The sequence below is a fragment of the Lolium rigidum genome, chromosome 7 (genome assembly GCF_022539505.1).
Source record: "Lolium rigidum isolate FL_2022 chromosome 7, APGP_CSIRO_Lrig_0.1, whole genome shotgun sequence".
Taxonomy (NCBI): domain Eukaryota; kingdom Viridiplantae; phylum Streptophyta; class Magnoliopsida; order Poales; family Poaceae; genus Lolium; species Lolium rigidum.
This window is the reverse complement of record NC_061514.1, coordinates 16864794-16885020: the sequence shown is the minus strand read 5'-3', so window position 1 is coordinate 16885020 and position 20227 is coordinate 16864794. Positions and strand designations below refer to the sequence as shown.

Genomic DNA, 20227 nt, shown 5'->3' with positions numbered 1-20227 from the left:
TTGTGTTTGTGCTCGAAGCTATTTCCTTTAGATCCCGCAATTGCATCTTTTTGTTTCTTGTTTACACTAGTAAGGCATAATGGACAACATCTCGTGAGCTTTTTATTCTATTTCCCGAGTCAAGACATGAATGGTTTAATGCGAAAATTAAAAAACCCATGGAATCTTATTTGCATGCTAGTAGCAATGATATTAGTATGAAAGCTTTGAACACCATTGTTGCTAATGATATGGAAAATTCTAAGCTTGGGGAAGCTGGCTTTGATGAGCATGATATTTTTAGTCCCCCAAGCATTGAGGAGAAAATTTTCTTTGATGATACTTTGCCTCCTATTTATGATGATTATAATGATAGTGGTCTTTTGGTGCCACCTACTATGGAGAGTAAATTTTGTTGTGATTATACTATGCCTCCTACACTTGATGAGAATAATAATGATAGCTACTTTGTTGAATTTGCTCCCACTACAACTAATAAAATTGATTATGCCTATGAGGAGAGTAATAATTTTATGCATGAGACTTATGATAAGAATGCTTTATGTGATAGTTATATTGTTGAGTTTGCTAATGTTGCTACTGAAAGTTATTATGAGAGAGGAAAATATGGTTGTAGAAATTTTCATGTTACTAAAACACCTCTCTATGTGCTGAAATTTTTCAAGCTACACTTGTTTTATCTTCCTATGCTTGTTACTTTGCTCTTCATGAACTTGTTTATTTACAAGATTCCTTTTCATAGGAAGCATGTTAGACTTAAATGTGTTTTGAATTTGCCTCTGGATGCTCTCTTTTGCTTCAAATACTATTTCTTGCGAGTGCATCATTAAAACTCGCTGAGCCCATCTTAATGGCTATAAAGAAAGAACTTCTTGGGAGATAACCCATGTGTTATTTTGCTACAGTACTTTGTTTTATATTTGTGTCTTGGAAGTTGTTTACTACTGTAGCAACCTCTCCTTATCTTAGTTTTGTGTTTTGTTGTGCCAAGTAAAGCCGTTGATAGAAAAGTAAGTACTAGATTTGGATTACTGCGCAGTTCCAGATTTCTTTGCTGTCACGAATCTGGGTCTACCTCCCTGTAGGTAAATCAGAAAATTAAGCCAATTTACGTGCATGATCCTCAGATATGTACGCAACTTTCATTCAATTTGAGCATTTTCATCTGAGCAAGTCTGGTGCCATTTTAAAATTCGTCTTTACGGACTGTTCTGTTTTGACAGATTCTGCCTTTTATTTCGCATTGCTTCTTTCGCTGTGTTGGGTGGATTTCTTTGTTCCATTACCTTCCAGTAGCTTTGAGCAATGTCCAGAAGTGTTAAGAATGATTGTGTCACCTCTGAACATGTGAGTTTTTGATTATGCACTAACCCTCTAATGAGTTTGTTTCGAGTTTGGTGTGGAGGAAGTTTTCAAGGGTCAAGAGAGGAGGATGATATACTATGATCAAGAAGAGTGAAAAGTCTAAGCTTGGGGATGCCCCGGTGGTTCACCCCTGCATATATTAAGAAGACTCAAGCGTCTAAGCTTGGGGATGCCCAAGGCATCCCCTTCTTCATCGACAACATTATCAGGTTCCTCCCCTAAAACTATATTTTTATTCCGTCACATCTTATGTACTTTACTTGGAGCGTCTGTTTGTTTTTGTTTTTGTTTGTGTTTGAATAAATGCTTGTGTGGGAGAGAGACACGCTCCGCTGGTTCGTATGAACACATGTGTTCTTAGCTCATAATATTCATGGCGAAGGTTGAAACTGCTTCGTTAAATTATTATATGGTTGGAATTGGAAAATGCTACATGTAGAAATTGGTGTGATGTCTTGAATAATGTGATACTTGGCAATTGTTGTGCTCTTGTTTAAGCTCTTGCATCATATACCTTGCACCCATTAATGAAGAAATACATAGAGCATGCTAAAATTTGGTTTGCATATTTGGTCTCTCTAAGGTCTAGATAATTTTTGTATTGAGTTTGAACAACAAGGAAGACGGTGTAGAGTCTTATAATGTTTACAATATGTCTTTTATGTGAGTTTTGCTACACCGGTTCATCCTTGTGTTTGTTTCAAATAAACCTTGCTAGCCTAAACCTTGTATCGAGAGGGAATACTTCTCATGCATCCAAAATACTTGAGCCAACCACTATGCCATTTGTGTCCACCATACCTACCTACTACATGGTATTTTCCGCCATTCCAAAGTAAATTGCTTGAGTGCTACCTTTAAAATTCCATCATTCACCTTTGCAATATATAGCTCATGGGACAAATAGCTTAAAAACTATTGTGGTATTGAATATGTAATTATGCACTTTATCTCTTATTAAGTTGCTTGTTGTGCGATAACCATGTTCACTGGGGACGCCATCAACTATTCATTGTTGAATTTCATGTGAGTTGCTATGCATGTCCGTCTTGTCTCGAAGTAAGAGAGATCTACCACCCTATGGTTAAGCATGCATATTGTTAGAGAAGAACATTGGGCCGCTAACTAAAGCCATGATCCATGGTGGAAGTTTCAGTTTTGGACATATATCCTCAATCTCAAATGAGAAAATTATTAATTGTTGTTACATGCTTATGCATAAAAGAGGAGTCCATTATCTGTTGTCTATGTTGTCCCGGTATGGATGTCTAAGTTGAAGAATAATCAATAGCGAGAAATCCAATGCGAGCTTTCTCCTTAGACCTTTGTACAGGCGGCATAGAGGTACCCCTTTGTGACACTTGGTCAAAACATGTGCATTGTGATGATCCGGTAGTCCAAGCTAATTAGGACAAGGTGCGGGCACTATTAGTATACTATGCATGAGGCTTGCAACTTATAAGATATAATTTACATGATACATATGCTTTATTACTACCGTTGACAAAATTGTTTCATGTTTTCAAAATCAAAGCTCTAGCACAAATATAGCAATCGATGCTTTTCCTCTATGAGGACCATTCTTTTACTTTCATTGTTGAGTCGGTTCACCTATTTCTCTCCACCTCAAGAAGCAAACACTTGTGTGAACTGTGCATTGATTCCTACATATTTGCATATTGCACTTGTTATATTACTCTATGTTGACAATTATCCATGAGATATACATGTTACAAGTTGAAAGCAACCGCTGAAACTTAATCTTCTTTTATGTGGCTTCAATACCTTTACTTTGAATTATTGCTTTATGAGTTAACTCTTATGCAAGACTTATTGATGCTTGTCTTGAAGTGCTATTCATGAAAAGTCTTTGCTTTATGATTCACTTGTTTACTCATGTCATATACAATGTTTTGATCGCTGCATTCACTACATATGCTTTACAAATAGTATGATCAAGGTTATGATGGCATGTCACTCCGGAAATTATCCGTGTTATCGTTTTACTCGCTCGGGACGAGCAGAACTAAGCTTGGGGATGCTGATACGTCTCCGACGTATCGATAATTTCTTATGTTCCATGCCACATTATTGATGTTATCTACATGTTTTATGCACACTTTATGTCATATTCGTGCATTTTCCGGAACTAACCTATTAACAAGATGCCGAAGTGCCGGTTCTCGTTTTCTGCTGTTTTTGGTTTCAGAAATCCTAGTAACGAAATATTCTCGGAATCGGACGAAATCAACGCCAAAGATCTTAGAATCCCCGGAAGCATCCGGAACACACCGGAGAGGTCGGAGGGGGGCCACGAGGCCCACCAAACTACAGGCTAGCGCGGCCAGAGGGGGGGCCGCGCCGCCCTATAGTTTGGCCCCCCTGTCAGCCCTCCTGCGCCTCCTCTTCGCCTATATAAAGCCTCCGTCGCGAAAACCCTGATGCGTTCGACGAAACCCACAGAAACCTTCCAGAGCCGCCGCCATCGCGAAGCCAAGATCTGGGGGACAGGAGTCTCTGTTCCGGCACGCTGCCGGAACGGGGAAGTGCCCCCGGAAGGCTTCTCCATCGACACCGGAGCCATCTCCACCGCCGTCTTCACCGCCATCTTCACCGCCATCGCTGCCTCCATGATGAGGAGGGAGTAATCCACCCCCGAGGCTGAGGGCTTCGCTGTAGCTATGTGGTTCATCTCTCTCCCATGTACCTCAATACAATAATCTCATGAGCTGCTTTACATGATTGAGATTCATATGAGTTTTGTATCACTACTATCTATGTGCTACTCTAGCAAAGTTATTAAAGTAGTTTTATTCCTCCTGCACGTGTGTAAAGGTGACGAGTGTGTGCACCGTGTTAGTACTTGGTTTATGCTATGATCATGATCTCTTGTAGATTGCGAAGTTAACTATTGCTATGATAATATTGATGTGATCTATTCCTCCTACATATGCATGAAGGTGACGGTGTGCATGCTATGTTAGTACTTGGTTTAGTCTGTTGATCTATCTTACACTATAAGGTTACTAAAACATGAGCATTATTGTGGAGCTTGTTAACTCCGGCATTGAGAGTTCGTGTAATCCTACGCAATGTGTTCATCATCCAACAAGAGTGTAGAGTATGCATTTATCTATTCTGTTATGTGATCAATGTTGAGAGTGTCCACTAGTGAAAGTGTAATCCCTAGGCCTTGTTTTTAAATACTGCTATCGCTACTTGTTTACTACTGCTGCGTTACTACTGCTTGTTTACTCGTTTTACTGTGTTACTACTGCTGCAATACTACCACCATCAACTACACGCCAGCAAGCTATTTTCTGGCACCGTTGCTACTGCTCATACTTATTCATACCACCTGTATTTCACTATCTCTTCGCCGAACTAGTGCACCTATTTGGTGTGTTGGGGACACAAGAGACTTCTTGCTTTGTGGTTGCAGGGGTTGCATGAGAGGGATATCTTTGACCTCTTCCTCCCTGAGTTCGATAAACCTTGGGTGATCCACTTAAGGGAAAACTTGCTGCTGTTCTACAAACCTCTGCTCTTGGAGGCCCAACACTGTCTACAGGAAAGGAGGGGGAACGTAGACATCATGCCCCCCACCGCTTTGCCCCTCGTCGCGCCCGCCCGCCGCGCCGCCCCTACCTCGACCCACCCAACCCCGCGCCGCCCCTGCCTCGACCCGCCCTGCCCAGCCCCGCCCCAACCATGCCCAGCCCCGACCCGCCCTGCCCAGCCCCGACCATGCCCAGCCCAGCGCCACCCCGACCCGCCGTGCCCAGCCCTGCGCCACCCCACGCCGCCCTGCCCCGCGCTGCTACGAGCTCACCTCGCCCCGAGCTCGCCCCATGCTGCGCCACCTACCGTCGGCCGTCCTGCTGTAGTCCAGCAAGGTCGTGATGCTACATCTCAGTCGGATTAGGTTGAGATTCGCTGGAATTTGGCCGGTTTCCGGCGAATGTACGAACATAAGCAGTTGGCCTGATCTGAAGTTTCAGCGCGCCGCGAGTAGGGGTTTGTGTTCAGTTCATCCTTTCAGCCCCTATAAATACATGCCGAGTTGGGTTTTCGTCTCGACCTGAAAACTTATTTTCGATTTTGGCTCATTTACGGTAACTGATCTGCGTCGCTTTTCGAACCGAACCCGTAAACTAAAAGGTATTATTCGGTTTTCGGCTATTTACGGGCTCTGCTAGACATGCTCTTAGAGCATCTCCAGCCGTCTCCCCGACGAGACCCCCAGGACGGCGTTTTGTCATCCGGATGGACGAAAATGGCCCAGTCGCGCCCCCGATTCCTCGTTTTCGTCCGGATTAGGCCTTTCATCCGTCCGGAGAGCCCAGGCCATCCCCGGGTTCCCGAGGCCCGGCCGCGGACTCCGGACGAAACAAAAGCGCGGGAAACGTCGAGCGGGCCCGCGTTGTCGGTGACACAGCCGGTAGTTCCCTCCATTAATTTCATTTTCCCTCCAAATTGCGCCGCATAGAAGCATTTTCCCCGCTGAAATTCGGAGCTATCGTCATTCTCCCCCCACAGTTGCAGCTCCTCCTCTTCCCTTCCACCACCATGCCGCCGAAGAAGCTCGCCACCGATGGCGCGCCGAAGGCGAGGAAGCCGCGGGCGCCTAACAGAGGCTGCCGGGCATGTCAAACACGGCGTGGGCGGCGGATCAGGAACGGCGGCAACACGAAACTCGCGCCCGAGCGGAGAGGGAGAAGAAGTGCAACGCGAAGAGGGTGGCGGAGGCGGCGGAGGCGGCGGAGGAATAGGCGAGGCTGATCTCCATCAACTTTGGCCGCCCGCACATCGCCTAATTCCCCGGGTCATGGCTACCCGAGGTATGGTCGGATCTCCTTCCTTCTCGCCGGCGTCGTCGGCCACGGCCATGTACCATGACACCTACGCCGCCGCCGGCATGGCCGGGTTTACGCCGCCGCCGACGGCGTACGACGGTGCGATGTACGAGGGCATCTCGCCTGCCCTGAGGCGTGGGTCGCTTCCCTTCTCCAACCCCGGGATGCCGCTGCCAAATGAGCCTGTGATGCACAAGATGATCACATCGGGCTCCATGGCCGCCGCGGCGAGCCCGAGCTTCACACAAGAGGAGGCAAGGGCGGCGGAAGTCGTCGCGTCGCGGGGCGGCTTCAACTCCAACCTCGACCAGGGCGATCACCACGCTGATGAGAACGACTATACCCAATACATCGACGAAGAAGATGAGGAGGCGTACGTCGACCTGGATGTCGATGAAGAGGAAGCCCCCAAAGCCTCGGAGGTGCCGTCCATGGGGAAGAAGAAGAGAAGGAAGAAGAACTCGCCGCCAGCCGAGCCGCGGATCAAATGGACGGGCAAAGAAGAGGAGTGCCTCGCCGAAGCTTGGATGACGGTGTCTATGAACGGCATCACCGGCGCGAAATCAGAGCTACGACACGTATTGGCAGCGGGTCAAGGTGGCGTTCGACGAGCGCGAACTCGTCGATCCATATTTCAACAAGACGGTGATGGAACGCGGCGAGAAGGCAATGGGCACTCATTGGGGGATCGTCCAGGCGACGTGCAACAAGTGGCACGACGTACAGGAGGAGCTCGACAAGCATGTTGTGAGCGGCGAGGACTATGAAGGAAGGGTATACTCACTCGTCGTGACTCCTCCGTCGACCCTACATCGCCGAGGTTTTAATCTTGAATGGCCAGCCTGTTTGCCGGTCTATTTTTGCAGATTCACCGGGCGCTGGACATGTACGCGGACGACAACGACGGCCAGATGTTCAAGTACTTCAACGTGTTCGCCCGCATCTCGGAGTGCGACAAGTGGAAGGCGGTGCGCAAGAATCTCGCCAACAACAAGGGCGAGAAGTACAACCCCGACGATCCTTCCCCTGCCGCGTCGGTGGGCCGCCCCGAGCAAGGCCAGAAGAAGCTGAAAGAGCTGAAGAAGGCTGGCCATCCAGCCGACAGGTTGCACGCGTCCTTCGACAAGTGCTGGGCCGACGCGAGGGCGCACGCCGCCGGGAGGGACGACAAGCACGACGTGCGGTGGAAGGCGATGCTCACCAACCAGGGCGTCCGGATTGCCTTGCTCAAGGAAACAGCGGCGGCGAAGAAGAGGAACACCGACCTGGCGTTCCTGATCGGCAGCAACGACGCCAACATGGACGAGGAGACGAGGGCTTGGTACGACGCCCATCGCCAAGACATCCTCCGGCCACCGTCGGCTCCTTCGTCCTCCGCTTCGACGTCTACTCCCGCCGCTTCGACAATTGCAGACGCCGATGCTTCGCCTGACGATGCCACGCCAGACGCCGATGCATCGCCCGATGTCGCGCCAGACGCCGTTGCTCAGGACGGGACCACCGATGAGCTTGTAGTCGTCTAGTTTCGATCGCCGGAATGTGGCTGATCCGATCGCCGGACATTGGCGATTCTTTTGTGTAGCGGAAAGACAATATTTTGAATCTACCGCCGCTAATGGGTGAAAGCCGGGGGTGCGGCTGGGAAAATGTTGCCCCCCACGCCCTTTTTACATCCAATTCGGCGTTTGTTAAATCCGGATTTTCCGGGGGTCGAACGGCTGGGATGCTCTTAGCGATATCCTCCTTCCCCTTCAGCCTTGTTCGCCGCTCATGCTATCTTTCCTTATTTTAGTTGACATGCCCGTATGGAGTCGAAAATTGGACAGCTCCGTGACTAGCAACAACAGACAAGTCAGGTCCGATAAACAAGTCTTCGTGAGCCTGGCATCGTTGCATCGAGCCCCGCGTATAGCGGCTCATGACATACTCTAGTTAATATGAATGAATAAGTAAGATCAATGAGTTGTATCAACTTTACAATACTATGCAAGCTAACATGCTAGCAATACATACTGCCAAGCATGCGAAAAGTGTATTTAGCACATGACCAGTGCTCCTGATTTCTAAAAATCATATTTTTTAGATTTCAAAAAATATGAAATTAAATACCCACATACATACAAACATTCTGAAGGTACGGATTTTTTTTTTGGAGAAAAATATGTTATATTTTAAGCTATACAAAAAAGACAAATTTCTGACAAATATATACCTCCACTAGTAGAAAACCCCCTTTAGTACCGGTTCCAAAGGGCCTTTAGTACCAGTTTTGGAACCGGTACTAATTATCCGGTACTAAAAGCCTCCCACCTTTAGTACCGGTTTCTTACGAACCCGTGGGCACGGAGGAACCCGTGGGGCTGGAGACCTTTGGTACCGGTTCGTAATACGAACCGGTATTAAAGCCTATTTCGTTTAAATTTTTTTTTTCCATTTTTTCTAATTATTTTTCACACCCTTTTTTTCACGGCCTCTTTTTTTTATTTTTTTCAGAATTACTAGTATTTCCGTTAGTCTCTAACTACACTTAATCTCTAGTCAAATTACTTACCCGTAGTCAAACTTCCCGGTCGGTCACCCATCCTCACACTACTCCCGCACTAGCACGCTTAACTTCCAAGTTCTATCCCGTTCCACTTCCAAGTGCTTCGCGCGCATGTATGTGATAGTAGTATCATATCAATCCTATTAACATGTTGGTCGATGTCACACTTTTTATCGTTTGAATTCCAAATAATTCTTTTAATAAACAAAAGTAATGATGTAATAATAATGTTGAATAAATAAATAAAATTAAAATTTTTAATTTTTTTAATTTTTAATTATTTTTTAAATTTTTAATATTTTTTGCAAAACCTAAAACTTGAAAAATTGAAAATCTTATAATTTGATAAAAGTAATAGTAATATGTTAGGACTCAAAAAATTCTAAATTTCTGGAAAAAAAACTAAAATCTTCCTGCTTTCATATTTTCATTTGGAATTTTGAGAATCTAAAAATTGGCTAACCGGGTAAACCCTGGTGAAATCGGATGTAACTTTTTTCCAGGATTTTTTGATATATTATACATATTTTTTCGACGTCGTATGCAAAAGTTATTGCGGTTTTACCATTTTTCAAAACTTTTTTGCAAAAAAAGTGAAAACTCAAATTTGTTAATTTTTCCTAATAGTAGGTTGCATAACATACAAGAATCTGAAAACATTTTATTTTTTGAATTTTCTATCATTTTCTTTTCTATTTTACAGTGTCAAAAAAGGCGATCCACCGGGGGGGTGGAGCTGCGTGGGGAGCGAGAAAAACCTTTAGTACCGGTTCGTGACACGAACCGGTACTAAAGGTCTACCCTTTAGTACCGGTTCGTAACCGGTACTAAAGGTTTTTCAGCTGACGCGAACCCTTTAGTACCGGTTCGTGTCACGAACCGGTATTAAAGGTCCTTACGAACCGGTACTAAGAGCATCCCCACTCGTTGGCGCTCCCCACGCCCAAATCCGGAGAAATTTTCGTCCGGATTGGATGAAGATTTGGCGTGGGGAGCGCCGAAGTTCCAGCCGTCCCCCCGGCAGGAAACCCCCAACCTCGACCATTTGACATATTTCAAACAAATTCAACATAAAATTTAACAAGTTCGGCAAACAAGAGGACGAAAATTGCTGAAACAAATTCGGCGATAACGGTACAATGTTTAACAAGTGCTGAAACAAATGAAGCACACAAATTTCACAATTTTTCAAACAAATTAAGACAGACTAGTTGGCGTCGGCGTTGGCGTTGCCTCGGAGCCTCCATATGTGCTCCACCGGATCATCTTGCAGCGAGCTGGTGCATTGTAGAGTCTCGAATCTCCTGGCGCATAGCAATGAAGGCGGCCCATGATGGAGGCACCTGGTGATTAGGCTGTGCAAGAGGACCCTCTCTCTCATATGGTGCTTCTTGCTCAGCCGGAGGAACCGGATGCTTTCGCTCATCTTCAATAATCATGTTGTGTAGGCACACACGGCAGTTCATCACCTCCCACATCGATCTTTGGACCAAGTCATAGCGGGGAACCGGACGACAGCAAATCTCTGCTGTAGGACACCAAATGCTCGCTCGACGTCTTTTCGGCAAGTTTCTTGTTTCTTGACAAACTCGCAAAGTTTGGGGGTGCTAGGGTTGGAGATCGTCTTCACAAATGTTGCCCACTTTGGATAGATACCGTCTGCAAGGTAGTATCCTTTGTTGTAGTGCCGACCATTGATCACATAGTCCACCGGGGAGCATGACCCTCAACAAGCTTGGAAAAGACCGGGGAGCAGTTTAGGACGTTGATGTCATTGTTGGATCCGGACATACCAAAGAAAGAGTGCCAAATCCAAAGATCATGGGTAGCCACCGCTTCAAGTATCACGAGTGCAGCCTTTTTGTGACCCTTGTACATTCCCTGCCACGCAAACGGACGAGTTCTTCCATTGCCAATGCATGCGATCAATACTTCCAAGCATCCCTGGAAAACCTCTAGCTTCATTTGTTGCAAGGATCCTCCGAGTGTCTTCGACAGTGGGTGATCTCAAGTAATAGTCCCCGAACATCGCTATGACGGCCCTGCAGAACCGGTAGAAACAATCAAGGGCGGTGGACTCCGCCATCCGAAGATAGTCATCTGCGGTATCACCGGGAGCTCCATACGCCGATATCCTCATAGCCACCGTGCACTTCGCAGTGACGAAAATCCAACCAAACCGAGTGCAATCCGCCTTGCATCCGAAGTAGGGATCAAAGTGGCGGATGGCATACACAATTTGCGAAATAGCTTTCGCTCATCCCGAAACGACGCCGGAAAACAGTCTCACCGTGCAATGGATTGTCGGCGAAGTAGTCGGCGTACAACATGCGGTAGCCCTCCATTCGCTGTCTCGGCTTGCACTTCCGGCGACCTAGTGCCGACCCACCACGCCGACGAGTTGCCGGTCCGGCGTACATGCTTGCCAAGCAACCAAGGATCATCATGTGCTCGTCGTCTTGGGCGGCTGCTGCCATCTCTTCTTGCATAAGCTCGACGAACATCCGCTCCTCCTCTTCGTCCGAGTCCATGGCCGGCGAGGCAAATGGACGAACACCCGACGGGCGTGGTCGAGGCAACCCGAGCCGCGAGCGACGACGAGCAAGCAGGCCGGAAAACGAGGCCGGCGGAAGAGCGACCGGATAGGCCGTCGTCCAAACACGGCGGAATATAGGCAGGTGGGGAAGGAGTGGCGGCGCAATCTGGGCAACAAGCCGGCGGGGTGGTGCCGGCGGCGAGAGAGATACGAGGGGTGGGGGAGATTTTGAGCGACGTGGCGGTGGGGTTCGTGCGTTGGCTCACCGACAGATCGGGCCCTTCCCCGCTTTTCACTCGTCCGGAGTCCCCGAGCGCTCCCCGGGGGGCCGGGGGGGGGGGCGTGGGATCGCCGGATGAATTTAGGCCCAAATCCGGACGAAAACGAGGAACCGGGGGCGCGACTGGGCCGAATTACGCCGTCCGGATGGAAAAAACGCTCGCCGGGGGCCTCCTCGGGGGGACGAGTGGAGATGCTCTAAAGGTCTGGGCAGTGCAACCGGTACTAATACACCCTTTAGTACCGGTTCGTAAGGGAACCGGTATTTATGGCTTAGATGGATGCCCATTTTTCTACTAGTGCTCTATACGTAGCCACAAATTTGTTTTTTTCCTGTAGCTCAAAATACAATGTAATTTCTACCGAAACTTTGCATGAATATTCAGAACATGTGTATGTATTCATAGAATAAATGTGCTGATTTTTTGGAACACAGAATTTTTTTTTTTAATATTTTAAAAACTGAGAGCACTGGTGCTCATGTGCACCAAATTTGCTTCCCCAAGCATGCCTCTAATCTACAAATGTCCATAGAGTGATATAGAGAGACACGAGATTTGGAATTGTCTTCTCGCTGTTGGGCATGCACAGAATCCAAGTTGCCATCGGCCATCAGTAACCCTGTCCCGGTTAGCTGAGACATCAACGTCCGACTTAGTTAGTCTGGTGTTACAGTAGATTGTCTCCATCTAGTTTGATTCCACGGTAAGTCTAGTTTGATTATGTCCATGCATGGAGTATTTGCCTAATTGACATTTCTTGCTACAAGTAGAAGTAGTACTCTCCTTACGCTACATGTGCTACCTGATCATAGAAAGTCCAAGTAATAATCACTGTATGTTCAGTTCTCTATCAACCTACCGAAACATGCCACATGAGGGCTGTCAGGCACAGCACCAGATGGCCATCCAGCTTGAGCCACAAACTCTTGCACTGACAACGTAAGCAAGCACAGCATGACATGCACAGAGGATAAGCCCTTTCATCAGACAAGATAAGTCCCGCGACATCCTCAACGTGAGGCATGGGCCGGTGATGGAAGTGCAGATATCATCGGTCAATTTTGGAATTTTGGGTGAAGACTATTGGTGCTAGGTTCTGTTCAGTCTGGTTGTCATAATAGGGATCTCCACAAGTAAAAAGGGTCGATAAGCTGCGGAAAACCATTTTTGAACTTGAGAGCATATGTTCTTGGTACCTGAAAAACATTTTAAAATATCAAAAAAAAAACTCTGAACAAAAAATTGGCGCGTATATTTCCATATTATATGTATAAATGCCATGTTTGTGTGAAAATGATGAAGAAATATCTAGTGACAAACTTTTTTAAGCACCAAAATTTATGTTTTTTACACACGATACAAAAAGTATCGGTTTCCGCAAAACGACTTTATGAGCATATATAATGTCAAGATGTAGGCGTCAACTTTTTGTTCAGAATTTTTTGATATTTAAAAAATATATTTCTATGTACATGAATATGACCGATCGAACACCTAAAATACCCAGCTCTGGGTTTTTTCTTAACTAGATTTTTTCTCCAAGACATCTTCATGATTATCCTTGATTTCTCTAGGACCTTCCCCTCAAATATCATCCTCATGTATAATAATTCAAAATATCTATTAGCGTATTCCAATTTTGTTACTAGCATTCTTAGAAACTTCCAAGTTTTCATTTATTGTTTCTCATTATTCTCCCTAAATGCATAGTTGCATGATGAATCATTGCCACGTAGATGTCCTTGGATCTTTTGGGTTGTGTCGCTTCTCCTTTTTCTTATTTTCTTGCTACCATTGACATTTCTCTCACCTTCAACCAATTCCCGTTTGTCCTTGGGGTAAAATTCCTAAATCCATCTATCCATTTGACAACTGCTCAACGTGTACTCCTTAGAGTCCCTAAAATTACACATGGAATGGTGAGCTTCTCTTGTGAGAAAGAGTGCCAATTCTGGAAAAAGTGTTGGTTGATCTCATGTAATAACTCGAAACCTAACTTAAGCCACGAAAATATAGCACTTTCTCAGCTTCATACAACTTTCTCAAGAACTTTTAAACCAAAATTTGAAAGGAAGAGTATATTTTTTTTCTAGATGGCACCTAGTAGTAATTTGCAAATTAAGATGCTGAAGCCGGGGCACTGTCGACCGTCACCGCTTTATACCGAGGAAAGACAAGGATGAGAGAGCGTGCTACACGCCTACACGAGCGTCCTCCACTCCTCGCTCTCTCCATTATTGGCGGTTGCCATAGCCACCATCCGTCATGGAAAAGCTGCTCACCATAGTGCTTGCTTCAAGCCTTCTTCTTTTAGCCACTCTTGCAGGCCATGCCTCATCTAGATCTTCTCTTCACCCCTCCTCCCTGGACACTCAACGAGGACATGTTCTAGGTCGCAAGGGCAGAGAGGAACCGGCATACCCTCATTACCGGCGTGAAGGCGAGCTCAGGGAGCAGCATGAGGTCAGTTCATATTTCCCCCAAAAATTCCAGTGTCGCGAAATACAGTTTCTTCTGCACTTTGTGCAAAGACTCGGCGGCTCAACAGCTGAAGCTGTTGCTTGGTCGTGTGCCTGTCTGTCTCTGCACACGCCATCTTTTGTTCAGTTCATCCTAGAAAGGAACATTTGGTTGTTCAGAAGAAGTATCATTAATCCTGAATTATTGATATCTTAGGCAAATGCACATGAGAAGCAAAATTAAGGAGAATGTGATTTGATTTGTAGTTCGTGAACTGCGCGTGTCCAGGTAGCAGCGATGGAAGTGAAGATCGATGCGGAGAGGAAGGACGGTCGGAGAGAGGAGGAAGATGAGGACGCCGGAGCCGTCACGGAAGGGCTGATCTCCAGCGAGGACTACAGCGGGGTGGCCATGCACGACCGCAGCTCCCCGCCGGCGCACAAGAAGAAGAAGCATCCATAGGCCGTCTCTGGGTGTTCAGTTCGTGTACAATCAATCCTCTTATCTAGTCCAGTGTCCTGGTCTCCCGTCTCTGTATCTTCCGTCACTGCACTGTTGTTGCTGTTGTGCCCTTTGCCACAACCAAAAGGCAGACATAATCAAGTCCATGAATGATCTTATTATCACAAAGAAATTCATGATTGATCTGCATGACTGCGGTCTGCGGAGGCATTTGCTTCTAATCTACTCCTATTAGACGAGTAGTAGAACAACGTAGCACGCAGCCACGCACGCCAGACACGGACATTCCATTACGCCACGGTGCGTGTTTGTCCTGGGACTACTTCGGCACTTTTTGTTTTTAACAGTTGGAGTACTTAGTGTACTTTGGCACTTGATAATGTGGTACTAGCATTTTTTAGAAGTAGTTAAATGTTTCCGAAAAGTATTCCTGAATTGTGTTCGCAACATTGACATAGTATTGATATATTAGAAGAAAGTTCATATCCAGATTAAATCTTCACCATACGAAAAAATCAAAAGTAATTCCGAAGTAGAAAAAAAAAAAGGAAAAGTGCTACTCACAGAAATCGGTGGTTGTTGCTCAATGCTCCTGTTAATATACACATCGGTTTTAGTAAAATCTTTCGAGGGAAGTTCACCATATCCTACTCCATCTCATTTTAAGAATTCACATTTCTTTTTCGTGATTATTTTCACAGGGTAGAGCTTGCATACAGTTCTCGTGTTCAAACGAACCCAGTAGAAATTCAGAAATCTTCATTGATGTAGTTCTTTACATTGCTCATTACTGAAAAATTACACCATAAACAAGATAACTGGCCCTACAGTCAGAATCTCTAGCTTCGCCACTGATTTTTAACTTGTGTTAGTATCATGGAATTAACTTGTGCTACAGATAAATTAGTGAGTTTCCCCACTTTATATTTTTAATTTTATTTATAAAGGCTTAAAAGGTCTACAAAAGAGAACAGTTGCTTGAGAGGAGCAAATAAAAGAGTCCATAATCCCAAAGAGAAAGAAAGGGCTATCTACAATTTTCCACCCAAGTGACTATGCCACGATAAGATTTTCTCTTCGCTTTGTGAACTAGAAGGGTAAACCCATCCTTAAATCTCTTCCGACATCTGTAAACACTTGGAGGAACAGCCTTGAAGATAAAATCATTGCGGGTGAGCCATATAGGCCATGTGATCAACATTATCAGCTCCATAAAGAAAGGCTTGGAGATAGCAAGCTTAAGGCCAAATAATGTATCTTGAAGATCAAACTGAGATAATGTATCTTGAAGATCAAACTGCCCCAAAGCAGGGAAATCCAAAGAGGACAGAATTGCCAGCACAGCACAACAAAAGGACATTGAAAGAACATATGATCTCTTGTCTCAAGATGCTGTTGATTACACATGACACAAGAATAATCATTCATCACCAAATTCTTTCGATGGAGCAGGGCCTTGGTGTTGAGGCAATTATGAACAATTGGCCAAAAGAAAACCTTGTGCTTCTGTTGACAACAACCATCCCACATCCATTTATTTAATTGCAGGAATAGCACCAACATTCCCCATCAAAGCTTTATAAACATGAGAAACTTTAACGCTATAGATAAATTCTCGAGACAGACGAACCACCGAGGAAATCACTAGAATACATGACACTAGTCTTAAAGATGAACCATTCAAAGGAAATAAAATAGCTGAATCAAAATCCTGTGTGTTTCATTATCCTTTAACGTAGTTCCAAGTGGAATCAGATACAGACCCAGATCAAATGTGAAGTTCAAGCGAAAGGCAAAGTGGTTCTACAAACTGTAAATTTTGTACAGACAGTGCCGCGATGGAACCACAAGATCAGGAAGAATGGACGACAAACAGTGTCGCTGTCGATTTATTTTTCCCAGAAATTCATCCTTTTCAGTCCTTCATACATTCATCGCCAGCTTCTTGGCAGCAAGAGCCTCTGCTTCAAGGGTCGGCTCCCAGAGAATCGTGGTTTCAGCCAGTAGGGCAGTCACAGTGTATGGGTCCATGTTTGAGGCCGGACGACGGTCCTCCAGGTATCCTGTTGGCATGAAGATAAAGTCCTTTTAGTTTCAGTCAGCAGCGCTGTCAGTGTATGGTTCCATGCAAATTACCATGTCACAATGAATGGGTACTTATAATAGTATAGTAAGATATCGATTTGGTGCCAATGTATTTTTCTTTCAACTGTGAGCTAGGCCATCAGTTGGTGACTGGATATGTATGAGTGAAGGAACATTTTTCAAATTGATAACACTCAACACGTAGAGGGTGCAGAATAGTGAATTTAAGGGCGTGGATTTGGCCCAGAACTATTCAAAATCATCAGAATGGCATCCATATTCGTTATATGGCCATGTGGGTAAAATGAGCTAAAGAACCTAAGATCCAAGTTAGACAGTTTAAGGGCTTTCTACTCCCCAAGAATTATGCTTGCATAATGTCCTTGAATTTTATTTTTGGGTAGAACTCTTTCCTGCATTTCCAAACAGTGCAAGTAGTTTCAGGAACCAAGGGAGAGCACATACCTTTCCCTTTTGCCTCAGTGTCTCGCCCCACCCGAATAGAGCAACCACGGTTTGCTACACCCTGATAGATGAAGTATTATAGTTAGTATAATTTGTAAATAAACATGAAGTAAATTACAGCTGAAAAATAATGAAAGGCTGCTCCACCCGTACCCATGAAAAGTCTGATATGCTAGCTGTCTCATGTAACCCTGTCAATCTCCGTTCATTTCCTTCACCATATTCACTGATGTGCAAGTCGTGACGAAGTGAAAGGTTCAGGATTGCTTTCTTAATCACTTCAAAACCTCCATCTTCACGCATGCTCTTTGTGCTATATTTGCAACAACAAGAAAAGATAGTTTCACGCTTGCACATTAAGGACTAACTGCATCGTGTATTGAGAAAAACAACTAACCAAATTTAGCGATTAACTAATGTGAATAAATGCTTATTCTGAATCATGCTCAATAAAAAACCGACGACTAATAATGGTTTCCCATTTATAGCCAGTTTAAATGTGTATTTCGAGGGTATTTTTCTATTAGTCCCAGCATACATTTCCTTCTGACGCAAACCCCACAGCATTTACTAAAGCAAAGCTATATTAGGTTTTCTGATGTATTGTTAATATACAATAAGATATTCTGTAAATGTTAAGCAGGAAAAATGCATTATTTAACAGAAGAGATTGGAACCTGTAATTTGTGTGGCAGCCAGCTCCATTCCAGTCACCCTATATCAAATTAATCTTCAGTTTACTAAGTTCCAATATATAAAGTGCTTCCAACAACTTACAGGGATATACCTGGATTGGTTTTGGGTCCAGAGTGAGCACTACACCAGCTTGCTCCGTGATTCTCTGATTACGGTCAGTACGATGATAATTAGAAGGCTTTACTGATGGGAAATATGATTTGACCAAAGGGCTGGCCAGTTATAGGATTTGGTTTCATCATATTTTGAAGAAAAATGGTCTGACGGTTTTCAGCAAATGAACTAAAACTGAAGTTTCAGAACAAATCACAAGTTCATAGTGCATGCAGCTAAAGGGTTAACCAACCAATTGATTTATCGACCATATTCTGGTCATCAAAAGAAAATAATCAAAGTTTCATCACATTAGGGAACCACGGATTATTGCTTGAAGTACCTCGAGAAGATATCTTGAAGCCCATATGTGATCTCCAGCATCGATACCCACACTAGGTCCAACCTGGTACTCCCACTGCATGGATAAGGTTTGTGAAATTCCACCTATTAAACACTTCGACTTTCATTTGAAAGAAAATGTAAAAAACATCTCTGGTTCACACAAAATAAGAATACATGCGCACATATAAATATAAAGGCTCACCTGACCAGGCATGACCTCCCCGTTTGTTCCACTGATTTCAATTCCAGCGTAAAGGCATGCCTTGTAGTGAGCATCCGATATGTCACGGCCAAATGACTTGTCTGATCCCACGGCGCAGTAGTATGGACCCTGCAATATTTCAGCACAATATTACTACTCAACAGTGTTTAACTAAAAAGTGTATTTCAGCCAGCCTAAGATTTATTTTTTGAATAGTAAATGAAGCTTCTTGGTACAGTACCTGGGGGCCAGGGTACCCTCCAACAGGCCAGCCAAGAGGCCAGTTCACATCTCTCTGCATCAAAGTGTACTCCTGTTCGATTCCAAACCTAGAAAAGAAGATTTTTCAACTCTACAGTCTGCAGGCGAATAAAGGGAGGTAAAAGAACAGCGGGTCTTTGCACGGCATACAGGTGCTCAACGCATAATTACCATGGCACTTGCGAAGAAACCTTTGGGTCACTGAAAATTTGTGCAGCCCTGGCGCGTTTGTTGGTAGGGATGGGTTCCCCTTGTGGTGTGTACGTGTCACACATAACCTGAAAGGCAAAAAAAATCATTTTAACTCACATGGCACTTGGCACATGTAACAAACAGGTAAAAGTGTCCACTATTGACCCTTTCAGTATAGCTGCATAAAAGCAAAATCAGAAATGAATAATGCAAGTGGGAAAATGGACGGTACTATGATGTTGTTGCCTCCTCGGAATGGGTCCTTGAATATGGCTTGTGGGCTGAAACAGGATAGGAAAAACATAAATGGAGTAACACATTTATAAATCTAGGATTTTTATGTGCAAGGTTGAAGAACACATGTACTGTAATTCCCCCCTTACTATAGGATGACTTCACTGTCTTCTCCAGGAGCCTGCCCTGTGCTCGATCCATCGTAGTTCCACTTGGGTAGCTCGGAAGGGTCCTCCACCGGTTTCGATATCGTCTGAAATGCAAGCATTAAATTTTCTTGTCAGGAGCCGAAAAGGTAGTAAGGAAGGAGTACTCTGCGTACAAAACCAACTTCTCATCCCCTAAATCCTTTCAAAAAACAAATCTAATGTCAATTCCATGAAGATAGTGGGCTGCGTACCCTTGATTTGCTTCTGATGTCAATTCCAGACCCTCCAACCCTGCAGAATGTGAAGATAGAAAGGCAGAATTGTTAAAATACTAGTTATATTACATCTGCCCAAAAACAGGCTACCAAAGCGTCATATATTTTGCCATAGAGGTAGTACTTAGTAGATGCCAGGACCAACTGTTTGACCCTTATTGCTCCCCTATAGTGCGATGTGCATTTTCCTAAGCTTATTCAAGTGCTGGAACCAACTAAAAAGCGAGCACTTTTGAAATCGTCACTCATCACCCACCATGCCCAGGAAGCATTAGACAGAGAATTAAATTACCACTATCATCAAACCTTAAAAAGGGGTCGAATCTGCTTGCCCCGGCACTAATCTAGTCCCAAAAAGTGCGGGTTTGGCCTATCTGAAGCTACTGGTGGTGTTCTGTCGGGGAGAGTCAATGGAAGCGAACAAAGCCCACTCCGGCGCAACCGAGGAATGCAACATTGGGAGGACGTACGTACCAGATGTACTCTGCGATGATCTTGTCGGTGAAGGGCGTGGTGTCCATGTCGAGCAGCTGGTTCATCCTCTGCACCACCCCGGTGGTCTCGGGGCCGAGGGCCAGCACCTTGAACCCGGCCGTGCCGCGGGCGGCCCTCCTGACGCCCCACACCCTTCCGCCGGCCCTGGCACGGACGGCCGACTTGCCCAGCGCGCCCATCTGGCACTGCATCGCCGGCACCACCGCCTGTGCCATCAGGCTAGCTAGTAG

At 45.1% G+C, this 20227-nt stretch overlaps 2 protein-coding genes across 2 annotated transcripts; one reads left to right on the top strand and one right to left on the bottom strand.

Annotated features, from left to right (window-relative positions):
• The first annotated feature begins 13802 nt into the window (after positions 1–13802).
• On the top strand, positions 13803–14709 carry LOC124679144. Its single transcript, XM_047214954.1, has 2 exons — positions 13803–14046; positions 14332–14709. The coding sequence occupies exons 1-2, from the start codon at positions 13849–13851 to the stop codon at positions 14503–14505; spliced, it is 372 nt and encodes a 123-aa protein (XP_047070910.1). The 5' UTR covers positions 13803–13848; the 3' UTR covers positions 14506–14709.
• Positions 14710–16204: 1495 nt separating this feature from the next.
• Positions 16205–20227, bottom strand: LOC124669449 (glutamine synthetase, chloroplastic). Its single transcript, XM_047206065.1, has 13 exons — positions 19977–20227; positions 19479–19518; positions 19228–19331; positions 19077–19125; positions 18824–18930; positions 18633–18720; positions 18392–18520; positions 18188–18262; positions 17843–17896; positions 17733–17770; positions 17209–17368; positions 17056–17116; positions 16205–16568 (listed from the first exon to the last, which is right to left on the bottom strand). The coding sequence occupies exons 1-13, from the start codon at positions 20210–20212 to the stop codon at positions 16429–16431; spliced, it is 1281 nt and encodes a 426-aa protein (XP_047062021.1). The 5' UTR covers positions 20213–20227; the 3' UTR covers positions 16205–16428.